Raw genomic sequence first — 15718 nt, 5'->3', positions numbered from 1 at the left:
CAATGGCAGACAGGGAAAGAATTAGGGAAATTTGTTTGAAAACAATGTTTTTTTTGCAGTTCCATTTAGTGGCTTTAGGGGCACAGAATTTACAAAGCTTTAAATTCCTTTTGTTTTCTGTTTTATTATTTTTACAAAATTTTCTTTCAAATTTCAGGCCCCGTCTGAGATTCTCCAGTAAAATAGCTCCTACTCTCAATGTCCCGGACTTGCAACGTAAAGTGACATACTCTTTCAGGGAACGCTGCTCTGTGAGTCCTCCATATCAAACAAAGCCACAAAAATAGCCATTTACAATCTGTGAATTATTAATCCATATACAACCCACACATACATTAATATAGCCTAATCAAATGGTGTTCTATCCTGAATACAGTACTTTTTGAATATGCCATACATAAATGCCAACACACTTATTTCCATCTCTTTCTGTAGGTTCTCAGAGGTTTCTCGCTGACATATCTGGAGGGGTTTGTAGAGGAACAGGAGAGGCAGGTGGACGGTGGCTTCAAGAGTCACTCTGCAGAGGGAAGGCTTCTGAAAGAAAAGAAAGGAAGAGGAACAGGTAATTCAGCCAAAAATTTTAGAAGCCAGAGTACAAGACCTTTTAAAGGTTGATAATGGCCTTTATTTAAGTTAGAAAGACTTGGGTCAATGCATGAGCTCAAACAGTGGTAGCCTATACACCATACCGAACAGGAGAGGGCAGTATTACTCAGTTACAAAGGAAAGAGTGAATGCAGGAGAGATTGATAATGCATGTAAATCCTCTTTCTCTGACAGAACTTGTTTTAGCTTTAATTGTCTTATGTGAGATGAAAGCCTTTATCTGATGCAGTTGTTTTTAACACAGAATTTGAACAGTTGTGCGTAAATCTGTGTGTATGTGATGGTGCAGACACAGCCCTTGCAGACATCGCTCTGAACATCTTATGCTTGCTGGTGAAGGACCTGTGGAGCTGGCTGTGTACAGAAAACATCCAGAAGACCATCAGACTGTTCTTAAATGTTGTAATGGTAATACACCTGACATCCTTGCATTATCCCATTATGTTTGCTTTTGAGACAAGAGTCTGATTTTGGGACAATTTTGCCATCAGATATGAAATTGTTTCAAGGACATTATTCATTTTCAAGTTGAATCTTATTTCACAAGAAACTTTAAAATGAACTGATATATGAGAGAAAAGAAATCATAACAGCAGGTTCGTGTACAGACACAATTTCACAACATAGTGTTTAGTTATATTTGTAACTGAACTTTTCTGCTTAAGTCTCCATCAGACATGAAGTCATTAACATTCCTCGAAGCATGGAATGCAAGGCTTCTCGTGTCTGTGCTCTGTGCTGTTCTACACACAATTAGAAGTAATATGGGGTGAAGCAGGGGAAGGTGATTGGACTGCAGCAGGGTTGAGTGATAACTGGCCAGTGAGCTATTCAACTGTATTGCATCTGGTTTTAGAGACTTGCGTCATTTGTGTGGGCCAGACATACTGTATGTCAGCTGCCAAAAGTAGTAAAAAAAAAAAACAAACAAAAAAACAAAACAAATCATAACAGCAGGTTCATGTTCAGACACAATTACACAACATAGTGTTAAGTGATATGCGTAACTGAACTTTTCTGCTTAAGTCTCCATCAGACATGAAGTCATTAACATTCCTCGAAGCATGGAATGCAAGGCTTCTCGTGTCTGTGCTGTTCTCCACCCAATAAGAAGTAATAGAGGGACGAAGCAGGGGGAGGTGATTGGACTGCAGTGATAACTGGCCAGTGAGCTATTCAACTGTATTGCATCTGGTTTGAAAGACTTGCGTCATTTGTGTGGGCCAGACAAACTGTATGTAAGCTGTCAAAAGAAGTTAGAGAAATAATGGTGAAAAAATAGCAGGACGTTGTGAGAAGACCTCACAGGCCACTGTGCCTGGTTTGCTGTAGGGTCCCAAGATTAATTAATTAATTTTAAGATTAATAAGATTTAAGAGTCTTTTTGTTTACTGATCTGTATTTATCGTAAATAAGGCAACAGTCTCAGCACTCTGCAAGCTCCAAGACATGTTATACCAAGGCATTTGGTGTACACATGCTAAAAAAAAGTTGTTCTATGACATACTATACAAATGGGAGGTGACTTTACAATACTTCTTTTGCCACTTTGCACGGTTAAACCACAGGATGCTGTAGGTCAGTGGCAGCTGGTGCTTTTTCAAAAGTGGGGAAGTACAGACTATTGTTTCAGATGTCTGAAATGTTGCTAAAAAAGCTGCTCAAACATCTGTTTAGTGCTTCTCGTACAATGATCTATTGTGGAATTGACACGAATGCTACAGGTATCGTCCATATCTTGCATAGGCTCTATTGGCCGTGTGTCCACAGACTTCATTGGACGTACTGTATCTGTGTAGAAAAAAGCAGATTGAGGTACTTGAACAAACAGCGCTATAGTGATGTTTATTTACCACTTTTATTAGCAAAATATTGAAATACACAAAGTGATATGTAATTTATATAGATTATTTGTACATATATTAAATTTGTCGTTGCCGCATTTCTTATGGAATGTTTGGGTCAGCTGTTTAGTCTTAAAGCAATCACCACTGCTGTAGGTATCCAAAATTTCAGCCATCAAGAACATGTTTTTCTTGCCTGTCAGCTGGGAATCTGTATTTTTTTTTTTTTTTACTTGATAGCCTTTCCTACTTTAAAGAAGATCACACCTGAAGGAAGTGTTATAGCCATGCGTGTGAGTGTGTTCTCTGGCTCTTGTCCTCCTTACGAGGAAACAGGAGGTTTACAGCATGTATTGTTGCTTCCCTAGAGTTTCTCACTCAATATGCCAATGATAATATTTGTTTGCATTAACAGTGAATCAGAATCAGAATGAGCTTTATTGCCAAACAGTGCACAAACAATACAACAACAAGACAGAGATAAAAAAAAAAACAAAAAAATAAAATAGAAAATATAAGTATATATAGAAATACACAATAAGACAAAACATATATATATATATATATATATATATATATATATATATATATATACATACACCGATCAGCCACAATATTAAAACCACCTGTGGATGTCCTCCTCGTGCCGCCAAAAGAGTGCCAACCTACATCTCAGAGCGGTTATCTTAGTTACCGTAGACTTTGTCAGTTCGAACCAGTCTGGCCATTCTCTTTTGACCTCACTTATCAACAATGCGTTTCCATCTGCGAACTGCCCCTCACTGGATAATTTTTTGGCATCATTCAGAGTAAATTCTAGAGACTGCTGTGCGTGAAAATCCCAGGAGTTCAGCAGTTACAGAAATACTCAAACCAGCCCATCTGGCACCAACAATCATGCCATGGTCCAAATCACTGAGATTACATTTTCCCCCCATTCTGATGGTTGATGTGAACATTAACTGAAGCTCCTGACCCGTATCTGCATGATTTTATGCACTGCACAAGCTGGTTTGAGTATTTTTCGTAACTGCTGATCTCCTGGGAGCAACCAATAATCCGCTCAACAGTCCGAACTGTCCTTTGTATTCTTCTGATGTCTGATTTCATAGCTGAACCAAACCAGACACTTATTGAATTTCAGAGGACAGACTCAATGACTGCTGAGTAGAACTGTATCAGCAGCGCCTATGTCAGGTTGAACTTCCTCAACTGGTGAAGGAAGTACAACCTCTGCTGAACCTTTTTCACAGTGGAGTCAATGTGGGTCTCCCACTTCAGGTCCTGTGATATGGTAGAGCACAAGAACCTGAATGAATCCACTGCTGCCACAGTGCTGTTCAGAATGAAGAGCAGGGTCAATGTTGGTGTGTTCCTCCTAAAGTCCACTATCATCTCCACTGTTTTGAGTGTATTCAGCTCCAGATTTTTTTGACTGCACCAGACAGCCAGCTGTTCAACCTCCCTTCTGTATGCAGAGTCATCATCTTCCTGGATGAGGCAGATGACAGTAGTGTCGTCTGCAAACTTCAGGAGCTTGACAGAGTGGTCCTTGGCAGTGCAGTCATTTGTGTACAGGGAGAAGAGTAGTGAAGAGAGCACAAATCCCTGGGGGGCACCAGTGCTGATTGTACAGGTGCTGGAAGTGAATTTCCTACTACTGCCTATCTGTCAGAAAGCTGGTGATCCACTGACAGATAGAGGTGGGAACAGAGAGTTGGTTTAATTTAGTCCAGAGAATAGCTGGGATGATGGTGTTTAAAGCAGAAGTGAAGTCCACAAAAAGGATCGTTGCATTTGTCCCTGGTCTGTCCAGATGTTGCAGGATATGATGCAATCCCATGTTGACTACATCATCCACAGACCTGTTTGTTTGATAAGCAAATTGAAGGGGATCCAGAAAGGGTCCAGTGATGTCCTTCAGGTGGGCCAATACCAGTCTCTCAAATGACTTCATGACCACAGATGTCAGAGCGATGAGTCTGTAGTCATTAAGTGTGATTTTGGGTTTCTTTGGGACAGGGATGATGGTGGAACATTTGAAGCAGCAGGGAACTTCACACTGCTCCAGTGATCTGTTGAAGATCTGTGTGAAGATGGAGACCAGCTGGTCAGCACAGGATTTTAGACAAGTGTGTGAAACACCATCTGGACCCTGTGCTTTCCTTGTCTTTTTTTTTTCCAGAAGACCCGGCACATATCCTCTTCACAGATCTTAAATTCAGGTTGAGTAGCAGGAGGGGGGAGGAGGGAGTTTGCAGGAGGTGTTGATATTGGTGTGAATTGAAGGTCAGAGTGTGTGTGGGGTGTGAGACTGGGCTTTTCAAATCTACAGTAAAACACATTCAGGTCGTCAGACAGTTGTTGATTCCCTACAGTGTTAGGGGATGGTGTCTTGTAGTTAGTAATGTCTTTTAGGCCTTTCCACACTGATGCAGGGTCTTTAGCTGAAAATGTGTTTTTTAGCTTCTCAGAGTAGCTTCTTTTAGCCACTCTAAACTCTATGAACAACTCTTCATCAGTGCTTTGAGCAGGCTTTTCTTTTCCACCAGTACATTGGCTGCAAAGGATCACTGTGACTTTTTTAAAAGCTGAAGTGTGTAATTTCTGTGCCATTAGTGCCACTGAACAGAGATAAAATAAACCTTGTTTTCAAACAGTCTCCAGAATATGCTTCCCGTCTGCTGTTGGACGAACAGATTGTCTCACCCCAGACTCACACCATTGGATGAGTCAGTGTTGTTGTGTTGGGCTGGACGGGTTGCTCAAAACAAACAGAGAAATTTTATAACGCCACAGAGATACAGTGTTTACAGTTTTTGACAAAATTAACCTACGAATGGCTTACTTGTGGTTGTCTCTGCATATTAAGCTGGGATAGGAGAAAGTATTTTTAAACACTGAAAAATTTACACATTTCAGCTAAACACTTTTGTTTGTTAAACTTCGAGTGTTCAGAGAGGTGTAAACAGCAATCAGAAGCAAGTTTATTGTAAACAAAGTCATAAAAAGAAGGACACTATTATCTTAGACATTATATTTAACATTTTGGATTATTTAATAGTTTATTTGTTGTAAAATATACAATTGGTAAACATTCCCTTTGTAAGCTATATGCTTTGATATTTAGTGCATCATTAAATAAGGTGGCTATGCATCATGAAGTATAATTGCAAAGGTCTCGTCTAGTCACTTTGAGCATGTGTTTCTCGCATTACTGAATTTAGGTCTGGGATAAAGTTAGGATTTTGGCCCTAACCCTTATTCAAATGGTATACACGTCAGCCATTTTTTCCTGTAAGGTTATATTAGGAATCACCTTGAGTTTAACAATGTGACAGTTGATGATGCCCTTGTCTGTATGACATCACCAGAACAGAACTGGAGTGTGACAAGGAGAAGGGCGTGGCCGGGCCATAATGATGGATGCCCGGCGCTGAATCAGCCCAATCAGTGGGAGAGGGATAAAGAGGTGCCGGGCACGCCAGTTCGAGAGAGAAAAATTTGCTCGCCGGTCCCCAGACATGCCGTCGCCTGGTTCTCAGCCACTCCTCCGCCCTCTGTCGGACGATAGATTTTCCTCCCCTGGTGGAAGGTAGCGAGTCCTCTGACCCCTGGTGGATGGTAACGGCTTCTCTGCTTCCTGGCGGATGACAGCGGTTCCTCTGACTCCCGGCGGCCGGCAGCGACTCCTCTGTCCCCTTGCGGGGAACGGCAGCGGCGAGGACTCCGCAATGTGCATCCCTCCTCTTTCCCGGGTTCTGGCACCAACGTAACGGGTAAAGGATGGGCAAGTAGGAGGTGGGAACCGGCAGAACAGTCAACATTACTTTAATGACATAAACAAACTTAAACATAACATAAAACACACAGATAGTGCAGCCGTGTGCGTCTCTCTCTCTCTCAGGACTGGCGTCCCTGGCTCCTCTTTATCTCTCTCCCACTGATTGGGCTGATCCAGCGCCGGGCGTCCATCGTTACGGCCCTGCCAAGCCCTCCTCCTCATCACAAGGTGATAATTATTGGGACTAAAATCTGCATCTTATCTCAGCTAAATCTAAAGCTATTTTCTACACATCTTTTTCTACCCAGGTTTTTCATGTGGTTTGAGATTAGTACAATAAATTATACTATGTATGATTAGGATCATTGCAATTTTAAAGGAATACTTAATGTAAAAGCTGTGCACAGAATGTTCTGGATGTTGAATTTGGAGTAAGGGGTAGTTTAGGCAGCTGGATTTTAAAAATATGAAATGCTGATGCAAAGGTCATATAAGGTTATTTGCTCAGATTGCTTCACTGTTTACTGTTTTGAAGGATGAGGTCATATATAGCACCTAAATAGATGATAAACATCAGCCAGGTTTCCATTATGCTTCTGATGCAATCTTTGCATCTTTACATTGTGCTTCATTTTATGCACACATTAATATATTGACAAAATTGCTGATAAAAGTATATGCAAATATTGTATTTGTTGCAAGTATCAGACGTCTCAGGGCAGACTGTGAGGTTTTCCCACCCCAAAAAAGTATTATCAGTAAGGGGCAGTTTCCATAAAGTGTAAACTTGCCTGTATTTTATTAGTTATAAAAAATACCAGGTGTCCAATTGTAGAGCTTTTCTACAGGACGTGTGAGGCCCTCAAAATGTCTTAACTCCATCTGGTAAACATTTGACTGTCAAGTACAAACTTCAGCACAGCAGAGGGACCGGAAATTTCTAATAATATGGAAACAGGCAACAAATATTCAAGCTTCATTGACCTTCCCTCTCCATCCTGTCTTCTTAAAGCCAAGGCAGGGTTTGCCAGACACATGGCAAGGCTGTAACAACGTGCTAAAAGATTGCAAAGGCATGCAGAGCAATGTTTCTCCATCAGCCATTATAAGAGCTTTGGCGTGAAGGATTTTGACTTAAAAGGTGTGACTGAAATTAGATAAGAGGTAGTGTGCGTATGAGTGACAGAGGGTGAGTCTCTTCGGTCTAGTCTCTATTTTATTGCCTTAGCCATGTTAAATGGTCATAACTGTTTTATATATACACTTCAGGCCAGCTCACAGGCATTTTAGGACAGTCTGTTCATATGATTGCTCCTTTACATATATCATGTGATGAGACTGATTTCACTATTTGCCAGTAATATGTTTGTTTAGTTTGGCAAGGCATTTTCAAACTGTTAGAGAATGTGTCTATTCGTCTGGTTTTACGCTGAATCATTGGTCCCTCAACAGCAATTTTTTCAAGTGGATCAACGTTGTGAACATTTCCATAGAATAATCATGAAAGTACTCACCGTAACAAAGCCTTGGCCATTGCAGAACTGGGGGGTTTCAGTTCTGCCTAGCAGGAAAGGAATCTGGGAACTTATGGCTCTCTGTGGTTCAATGCATGTATTGGCATAGATGGGGATGCAACGACTTCAAACAGGTTTATTATGTAACGGACCTGGTCAATTTGCTGCCTTGACTGTGTGCCCAATGTGTGTGGTGAGCCTTGGCTTTGCACATGATAAACTTTGCACTGACACACAAAAAAGATCACTGATCATAGTCTCCACTTGCCTTAGCAATGTCCTGCTGCACTTGGATGTACAAACATTCACTTGGATGGCAACACTTATTGCTTTCAAAAATAGCAGAAATAGCATATGCCATATATGTTCAATAATCCTTTACAATTATTATTAATAATGATCAGAATAAACAATATTTCTGCCACATAGTAAAGTTTTTTATTTTGATTATATTATCCTAAAGGGTCGTTCTGCCCGAACATGTTGCAATGGATATAACAGAACGCAGGTGCCTTGAAACATGTTTTTAAAAGTTGAAGTTTATTTTATCTTGAAATGGTGTCTAAAAACTGTGTGCTCCTCTTGAGGTCAGGGGAGTGAGGTTTACACACACTACACAGCACATACCAGCTGGCTACTGTTACACTCACCCCCCTAAACATCTCTCCCATCCGGGTCACGGCACCATTGTAACCAGTCCTGCTGACCCACTCCGAGCGGGATTTGGTCTCCGGCATGGGAGGTGGGCGTGCTAACAAGGAGGCTAAAGCCTCACTGCACAGCACGTACCAGTGCTGGCTACTATTACACTAGGCGCACTAGTGACTGACGCTAGAGGCTGTAGCCTTTAGCCTTCTCGTTAGGGCGCCCGCCTCCCATGCCGGAGACCCCAGTTCAAATCCTGCTCAGAGTGGGTCAAGTAGGGCCGGTTACAGTGGTGCTGTGACCTGGATGGGAGTGAGGTTTAGGGGGGTGAGTGTAACAGTAGCCAGCTGGAAGGTAGCTGTGCAGTGTGTAAACCTCACTCCCCTGACTTCAAGAGGCGCACTAGCGACTGACACTAGAGCCTTTAGCCTTCTCATTAGAGCACCCACCTCCCATGCTGGAGACCCCAGTTCAAATTCCACTCAGAGCGGCTCGAGTAGGACCAGTTACATCAGATCTGATCAAAGACATCTGCATGTTCACATAACACAATTGACAGATGGAGGCAAAAAAGCATTCTGGCCCTTAATTGTAGGCTACAAAACCAGCTGGCCAAGCAATTTAGCAACTGGATTACTACAATAATAAGGAATGTGCAGTCAAAGGTGTGGATTTACAGTAATTTTACAATGGCTTTAAATGTGGCTCTTCTAATCAGAATTAAGAGTTTTGAACTATGCGTTTTATAATATGCATTATACAGCAGACAATCACTACTCCCTCTTTGTGGGTCTCAAACCAGCAATGTTCTGATTACTGGCCTTGAGGTTTTAGCCAATGTACTGCACCACACCAACCCAAAAAAACTAAGAGCAGACAGGCTTGTATTTTATTTATTTTTTTTTAGGTGAAATTTCACTCATTATTGAGAAAGTTGAACAGTTGGCCTTATAGTGTGTAGTTACAGGCATGCAAGCAAATACATACACTGGCCACTTTTGCACTTGCAAATATTAATGCCAACATGTACTGCACACCAGGCAAACAAAATGCTCCAATCCTTTGTCAGCAGGGTGTCGTCCTAGAATAAAATGTCCCACTAAAATGAAAGGAAAACGTGGTCAGGGAATGTGCTAAATTGTCTTACTGTGTACATTGACTGGGTTATGATGTCTTGGCCTTTTTGATTTTTGTGCAGTCTAGAAACTGTTTCAACCACTAGCTGAATTTGGAGATGCCTGTTAAATGCAGTGATATTAACTCCACATTGGGTTGTGTATTTCTGCAGCAGATCACATGTCATCACAAGAAAATCTTGGCTGAATTGATATTGCCTGTACAGTGGATTTGCTTTCATTCACCTATATCTGGTCAGATTTTATGTTTTTATGTTGCATAATGCCAAGAAATGAAACCTTTTTCTATCTATGATTTTAATCATGGATATATCCAAGTACAATGTCATAGAGATAGTTAGAAAGAAGGAAGGATGGATGGATGATCACATTCTTTGTTTATTTTTTGTGACTGCCTAGTTTGGGTTTGTCTTGAACTGGGATTGAGGCCACTAAACAGTTTGTACTTTTTAAAATAATGAATTCCTTGTTCTGTTCATTATGACAGGGTTTCATCACTTATTAAAATTAGGTCACTGTTGGCTGACCTTACTAAGTAGACAGTCTGATGATCTGCTCTGCTGGAAATAATTTTGGACAGATGTAGACGACTTACCACATTAACTCACACACAGTAATTTTAAAATCCCAGGTTAAATGAGTGGGTCCTATAGAGCCACAGATACCGATAACTCAAACAAAAGTCAATAATTCTGTGCTCTGATGATCATTCTGTATAACTAGGAAATATTTTCATGTCAACAATAGTTAGGTTAAAGTTCTTATTGCAATCTGATTAGATGAATGATCAGATCTGAAGTGGAAAATAATAAGTATTGGAGGATTTGATATCCAAATCGTGCTCTGAACCCAAGGAGATGCTCTTAACCTTATAGCAAGTCCTCATTCTCTGGTTTTCTTAAACATTCAAAAAAATGCAGAAGTAAATCATCAATACAATAAATCTCACTCTCCCTACTGTACTTTTACTCTACATGGCTATTCATATGGACTCATAATAAGACTCTAGATAATACTCTAAGAACATATTCTGGCATCTTACCATCAGCTTGTTGCTCCAAACTGGACCACAATGGGGCAGTACATACAATTAAGGTCAAGGCGGTTACATACAGTAATTGATGTCCGAGATTCCTAAATTAAGAGTTCCCTGAGCACTCAGTATTTCCTTTTTTCCAAATGTCTTAATCCAAATGTCAGTTTGTCTTAGTCAGCTGATATATCAGCAAAATTTGACACTACAGACAGCTGTATGTATATTTTTGTCAGACATTTTAAATTTTCCTTCCATCTGCAAAACCGGCTGCTTCAATCAGCTGTCAACTCTCAGGAGTCCAAAACAGAAAATGAAATGCTATTCACCCAATAGAGAAGTCAAATGCACAGACTATAACAAAAGAGACGTTAAGTAGATATTTGAGTCTCTTCCCTGTCTGAAGTCTCTGTCCTACTGAATGGTGGGACGAATGTCCAGTATTAACTATCATTCTGTCATCATATTATATATCTACATCATACAGCTATTCAGCCATGATGTCAATTTGTAGGCAAACCTGGAAGGCTAATTCACCTTGGGTTCCCTCAGTTATTTTCCCATGGGATTTTAGAAAAGGAATTTTCGAATTACGAATAAAATATAATCAGTGGTAAAAAAATTACATGAAGAGACTTTTATGTTTTGTTCTAGAAAATTAATTACACACAGTCATACCTCAATCGTAGATTTTGTAGCCGTTGTGTCTGTTAAAAATGCATGTTGCTAACCCGTCGCTAAATAAGAACTACAGTCGTCATCCATTTTGTAAATCATGTTGCTCCAATGCTGATGGTAGTTGTAGTCTGTAATTAGCATTTTGACTGCAACATTCATTTAAAAATTAAAACACAGAAGCTTCAAAATTAATGTTTGATGTATGACTGTGTGTAATTTACACTCACTTAACACTTTATTAGGACCATAGTGTTTCTAATAAAGTACACAACGTCTTCTGCTGTTGTAGCTCTTCCACCTCAAGGTTCGATGTGTTGTGCATTCTGAGATGCTATTCTGCTCACTACAATTGTACAAAGTGGTTATCTGAGTTACCCTAGCCTTTCTGTCAGCTCCAACCAGACTGGCCATTCTCCATTGACCTCTTTCTTCAAAGGCGTTTCTGTCCGCAGAACAATCATGCCATGGTCTAAATCACTGAGATCACATTTTTCCCCATTCTGATGATTGATGTGAACATTAACTGAAGATCTTGACCCGTATCGGCATGATTTTATGCATTGCTCTGCTGCCACATGATTGGCTGATTAGATAATCACATGAATAAGTAGGTGTACATATTGTGTATATATATATATAACTGCCATTATAAAAACCCAAAGGAAATTCCTGAAGGAACCCATGGCTTGAAAATTCTAATTGTCTGTCAATTTTTTATATTTTTTTTTGGTCTACAACCTGAACATTTCTGTTGACATTATCTACATTATTGCCTTAATTGGTGGTCTGGAATGGATTAGATTTTCACTAATTGACTGCTGCTGTGTTAGTGTAGTTTTACAGTCTATCTATTGTGAACTTTATGTGGTGCGTGTGTAACAGACAAAACCTGTACACAGTATAAAAAACTAAATTGGTAAAACAAAATGGGAGAGTGCTAGCAAAACTAGCTCACTAGTATGAATGGATCAAACAATTATATTGACTTTAAATAAGGTAAACGTCAGAAGGAGGTTGAATTGTGGATAATGGATTTGAAGTAATCAGTTGGGAAAGAGATTTTCTTTCCTTTTGTCTATTTGACTGTTTTTCAGTTTTTTGTGTTCCCTTTCACCCCTCGCTCTCCCTCTATACACACACACACACACACACACACACACACACACACAAACACACACACACACTCACTCTCACTCACTCTCACTCACTCACTCACTCACTCACTCACTCTGAGATTGGTAGATAAAAAAAAAACTGGTATAGCTGGAAAATGTAGAGGGGGTCAAATTTGTCTATTTATATTTGTACTAGAACATGTTGTATAACCCAGTGCTTTAACAGTTTTTGTCTTGTGAACTACCTCGTCATATTTTCTTTTTATGTTCTGGCAGAAGATTGTTTGACAGATCAAAATCAATAAACTATTTATTTTTAAGTGGGAGGATGGAGAGAGAAGGGGTTATGGTAAAATAACTCAATGTGTGAAAATAATGCAGAATGTCATGTTTTGCAGGATGCGTGGAAGTACAGTATGCTCTTTCACAATTAAACAATACTTGGAAGTATCTGGTCATCATTTGGAGCCTTTAAGTTGTCTGACAGAAAATATGTCACTTCTTTCAGTATATTCTCCAGCATGAGTAATTGCAGAAATGCTGTGACACTAGCATTAGCTGAATTGGTCACCACATAACCAGTTCAGCAGGATACTTTGAGATGAAATTTTTTATTTTTTTGATGTGTTAATTTCATGCCATCTTCCAGCATAAACAGCTGTTTTCCACAATTTTCCCATAGTTTGTATATAATCTTTACTTTTTTAAGAGTATGACTTGCTTTTTGAATAATGACACCAACTTTTTAATAATAGAAGACACTAGAGATAACAAGAGATAACTACATAACCAAAAGTATGTGGGAACAGCATCAGGGAGGTCAGGCAGTGATGTTAGGTGGTGGGGCCTGGCTCACAGTTGGCATTTCAAATCATCCCAAAGGTGTTCAGTTGTGTTCAGGTTTGGGCTTTGTGCAGGACAGTCAAGTTCTTCCACACCAGACTCAGTAAACCATTTACGAACCTTGTTTTATGCACAGAGTAACAATAAGGGCCCCTTTCTGCTAAATTGTCTAAGGGGATTGCAGGCTGAGTGCTTGATTTCATACAACTTTTAGTAATGGGTGTAGCTGAAATAGCCAAACCTGTTAGTCCACATACTTTTAGCAATGTAGTGTAGGAAGTCTTTGTATCATTTTACTATACAAAATTGGAAGCAATTGATTCCACTACTTCAATACAAAACTCTATGTTAATTGATCTACTAGCATTTCTTTGAAGTTTGGCGTTTATTGTTCCTGTGGTCCAATATACTTCCCAATCTCTCTCTCCATCAAATGGATCCCTTCTGCCTCTCTATGCACCAACCGTTGTATGTTGTGATCAGGTCTGCTGAAGGGTGACCTATTTATCCTCTCCTTTTTTCCACTGTGCAGCATGCCTGTTTGTTTAGTCTGTGTGTCTGTATATATCTTTCAAGGAATGTGCATCTGTCAAATTCAGTGTGAAACGGCATTTTTAATGTGTTTGTATATGCAGAAGTCTGTCTCAGTTTTTCTATGTGCATGTTTTTATGTACCCTAAACATTAGAGTAAAAACACCCTAATGCTGGCCGCTGTTTCTGGAGAGGAGGCACGCAACCAAGAGATCATTTCGGCTATGCCTCCCCCCACTGTAAATCACACAGAAGACATGCAAAAAGCACAGACAATACATGCACCTGGAGAAATGGGAAAATAAACAGATATGTTCAGCCAGCTTTTAGCAGAACACTGGCCCCTCCTGACCCACCCTGATTTTGAGGGCCTTCCATGCACTTGTGGAGTTTGTTGTGTTTCCTTTGCATACATTTAGAGGATATAAATAATTTGTGGTGAGGCTTGGTTTGCATATTATTAGCCTTGAGATTTAACGGAAAGCAACAGAGAGTGAAAGATAGAGGGGGTGATGACGGCCCCACTTAAGTGACAGTCAATAGATTATTGCCAAATAATGTTGGCATTCAAGGCATAATGGATCAAAGCTTTAGACAGAAAGACTTGCATGTAGATGCTGAAGTCTTTGTAGAGCTTTGCAGTCTGTTGTTACTGAGACTTTGACTTGAACTGGATCCATCATTGAGTTCATAAGATCTCTAAGTGGTCCTTTAGCTCAACTGGTAGAGCATGGTGCTAGAAACACCAAGATCATGGGTTCAATTCCCAGAGAACACCCAAACTGATAAAAATGGATACCTTGAATGCACTGTAAATTGCTTTGGATAAAAGCATCTGCCAAATGTAAAAGAAGAATGCTAAAAGTAAGGCTGTCAATTTAACTGGTCAGTTCAGTGCAATTAATTGTATGAAAAATAACATGTTAAAAAATATTTGGGTGCGTGTTGAAGCGGGTTTCGCCAAGGCACCATACAACCCCCCCTCAACAACTTTGGGGCGGTGTTGAAGCTAGAACCACCACTGCTGCCGCCTCATCAACAACAGTGATCTCACCTAGGGTGCCAAAATAGTTAGAAACGGTGCTGTCGTTACACTTATTAGTTACCATAAGAACCATCCTACATCCATCATGTGCTGGAACACCGCATACCCAGCTGCCATTCAATCCGACGATGTTTTAGGACGACCCGATTCCTCTGCCACGCTTTCTGTCGGTGTGTATATGATATAGTGCCTTTGTTCATTACGACATTAAAAGTTTATCACCTTTTATTTAGGATGGACTATTTGTTCTTAGGGAATCAGAGAGTGAGAAAGGGCATGATGAGCCTAAGGGTGCTTTCACACTAGCTCTTTTGGTGCGCACACGGGGTCGAATGACATCAAAGTTCTGTTTATTTGGATGATGTAAATGCTGTTTTCCGAACTCAGGTGCGCACCTGGGAACCACAACCGGGTCCACTTGAAAAGGTGTTCTGGGGTACGGTTCATGTGACTGATGTATATTTCATGTCTTTGCAGGCTTATGATCGCAATTATTATGGAATAATGCATTTCTCATACCACTAGTAGCGCAAACATTACACACTTCACCTTTAACAGCCATAGTTAAAAGTCATGGCAGTAAAGTAAATTAAGCTCAGTTGGCCTGGTTTGACCAAAAGTTCATTAGAAGCCCCTGCTCCAAATTTAGCAAAGAAAAAAAAGAGAATATTGAAGTGGAGTCTCGAATGCTTGCTTTGGATCTCTGGTTGGCAAGTACATTTAGTTCAGGACTAAAACCAGTTCAAAAGAACTCAGAATCAATTTAAATAAGTTAAAAAGGCTTATCTGATTAGGCACAGTCAAATGCACAGATAATTTGCCATGTAGTAAAATAATAATATTTACTGTATGTATGTGTGTGTATATATATATATATATATATATATATATATATATATATATATATATATATATATATACAATACGGGACTTTTCATTA

The 15718-nt window shown here is 39.9% G+C and overlaps 1 protein-coding gene across 1 annotated transcript in view; it reads left to right on the top strand.

The window, feature by feature from the left end:
• Positions 1-15718, top strand: part of LOC127425008 (sorting nexin-19-like) — a 29284-nt gene that overhangs the window by 9153 nt on the left and 4413 nt on the right. Inside the window, exons 6-8 of the mRNA XM_051670585.1 lie at positions 158-251; positions 436-565; positions 899-1017. Coding sequence (XP_051526545.1) covers positions 158-251; positions 436-565; positions 899-1017 — 343 coding nt within the window. The remainder of the gene's footprint in view (positions 1-157; positions 252-435; positions 566-898; positions 1018-15718) is intronic.

The sequence above is a fragment of the Myxocyprinus asiaticus genome, chromosome 3 (assembly GCF_019703515.2).
Source record: "Myxocyprinus asiaticus isolate MX2 ecotype Aquarium Trade chromosome 3, UBuf_Myxa_2, whole genome shotgun sequence".
Lineage (NCBI taxonomy): Eukaryota > Metazoa > Chordata > Actinopteri > Cypriniformes > Catostomidae > Myxocyprinus > Myxocyprinus asiaticus.
This window is presented reverse-complemented; position numbering and strand designations above follow the sequence as displayed.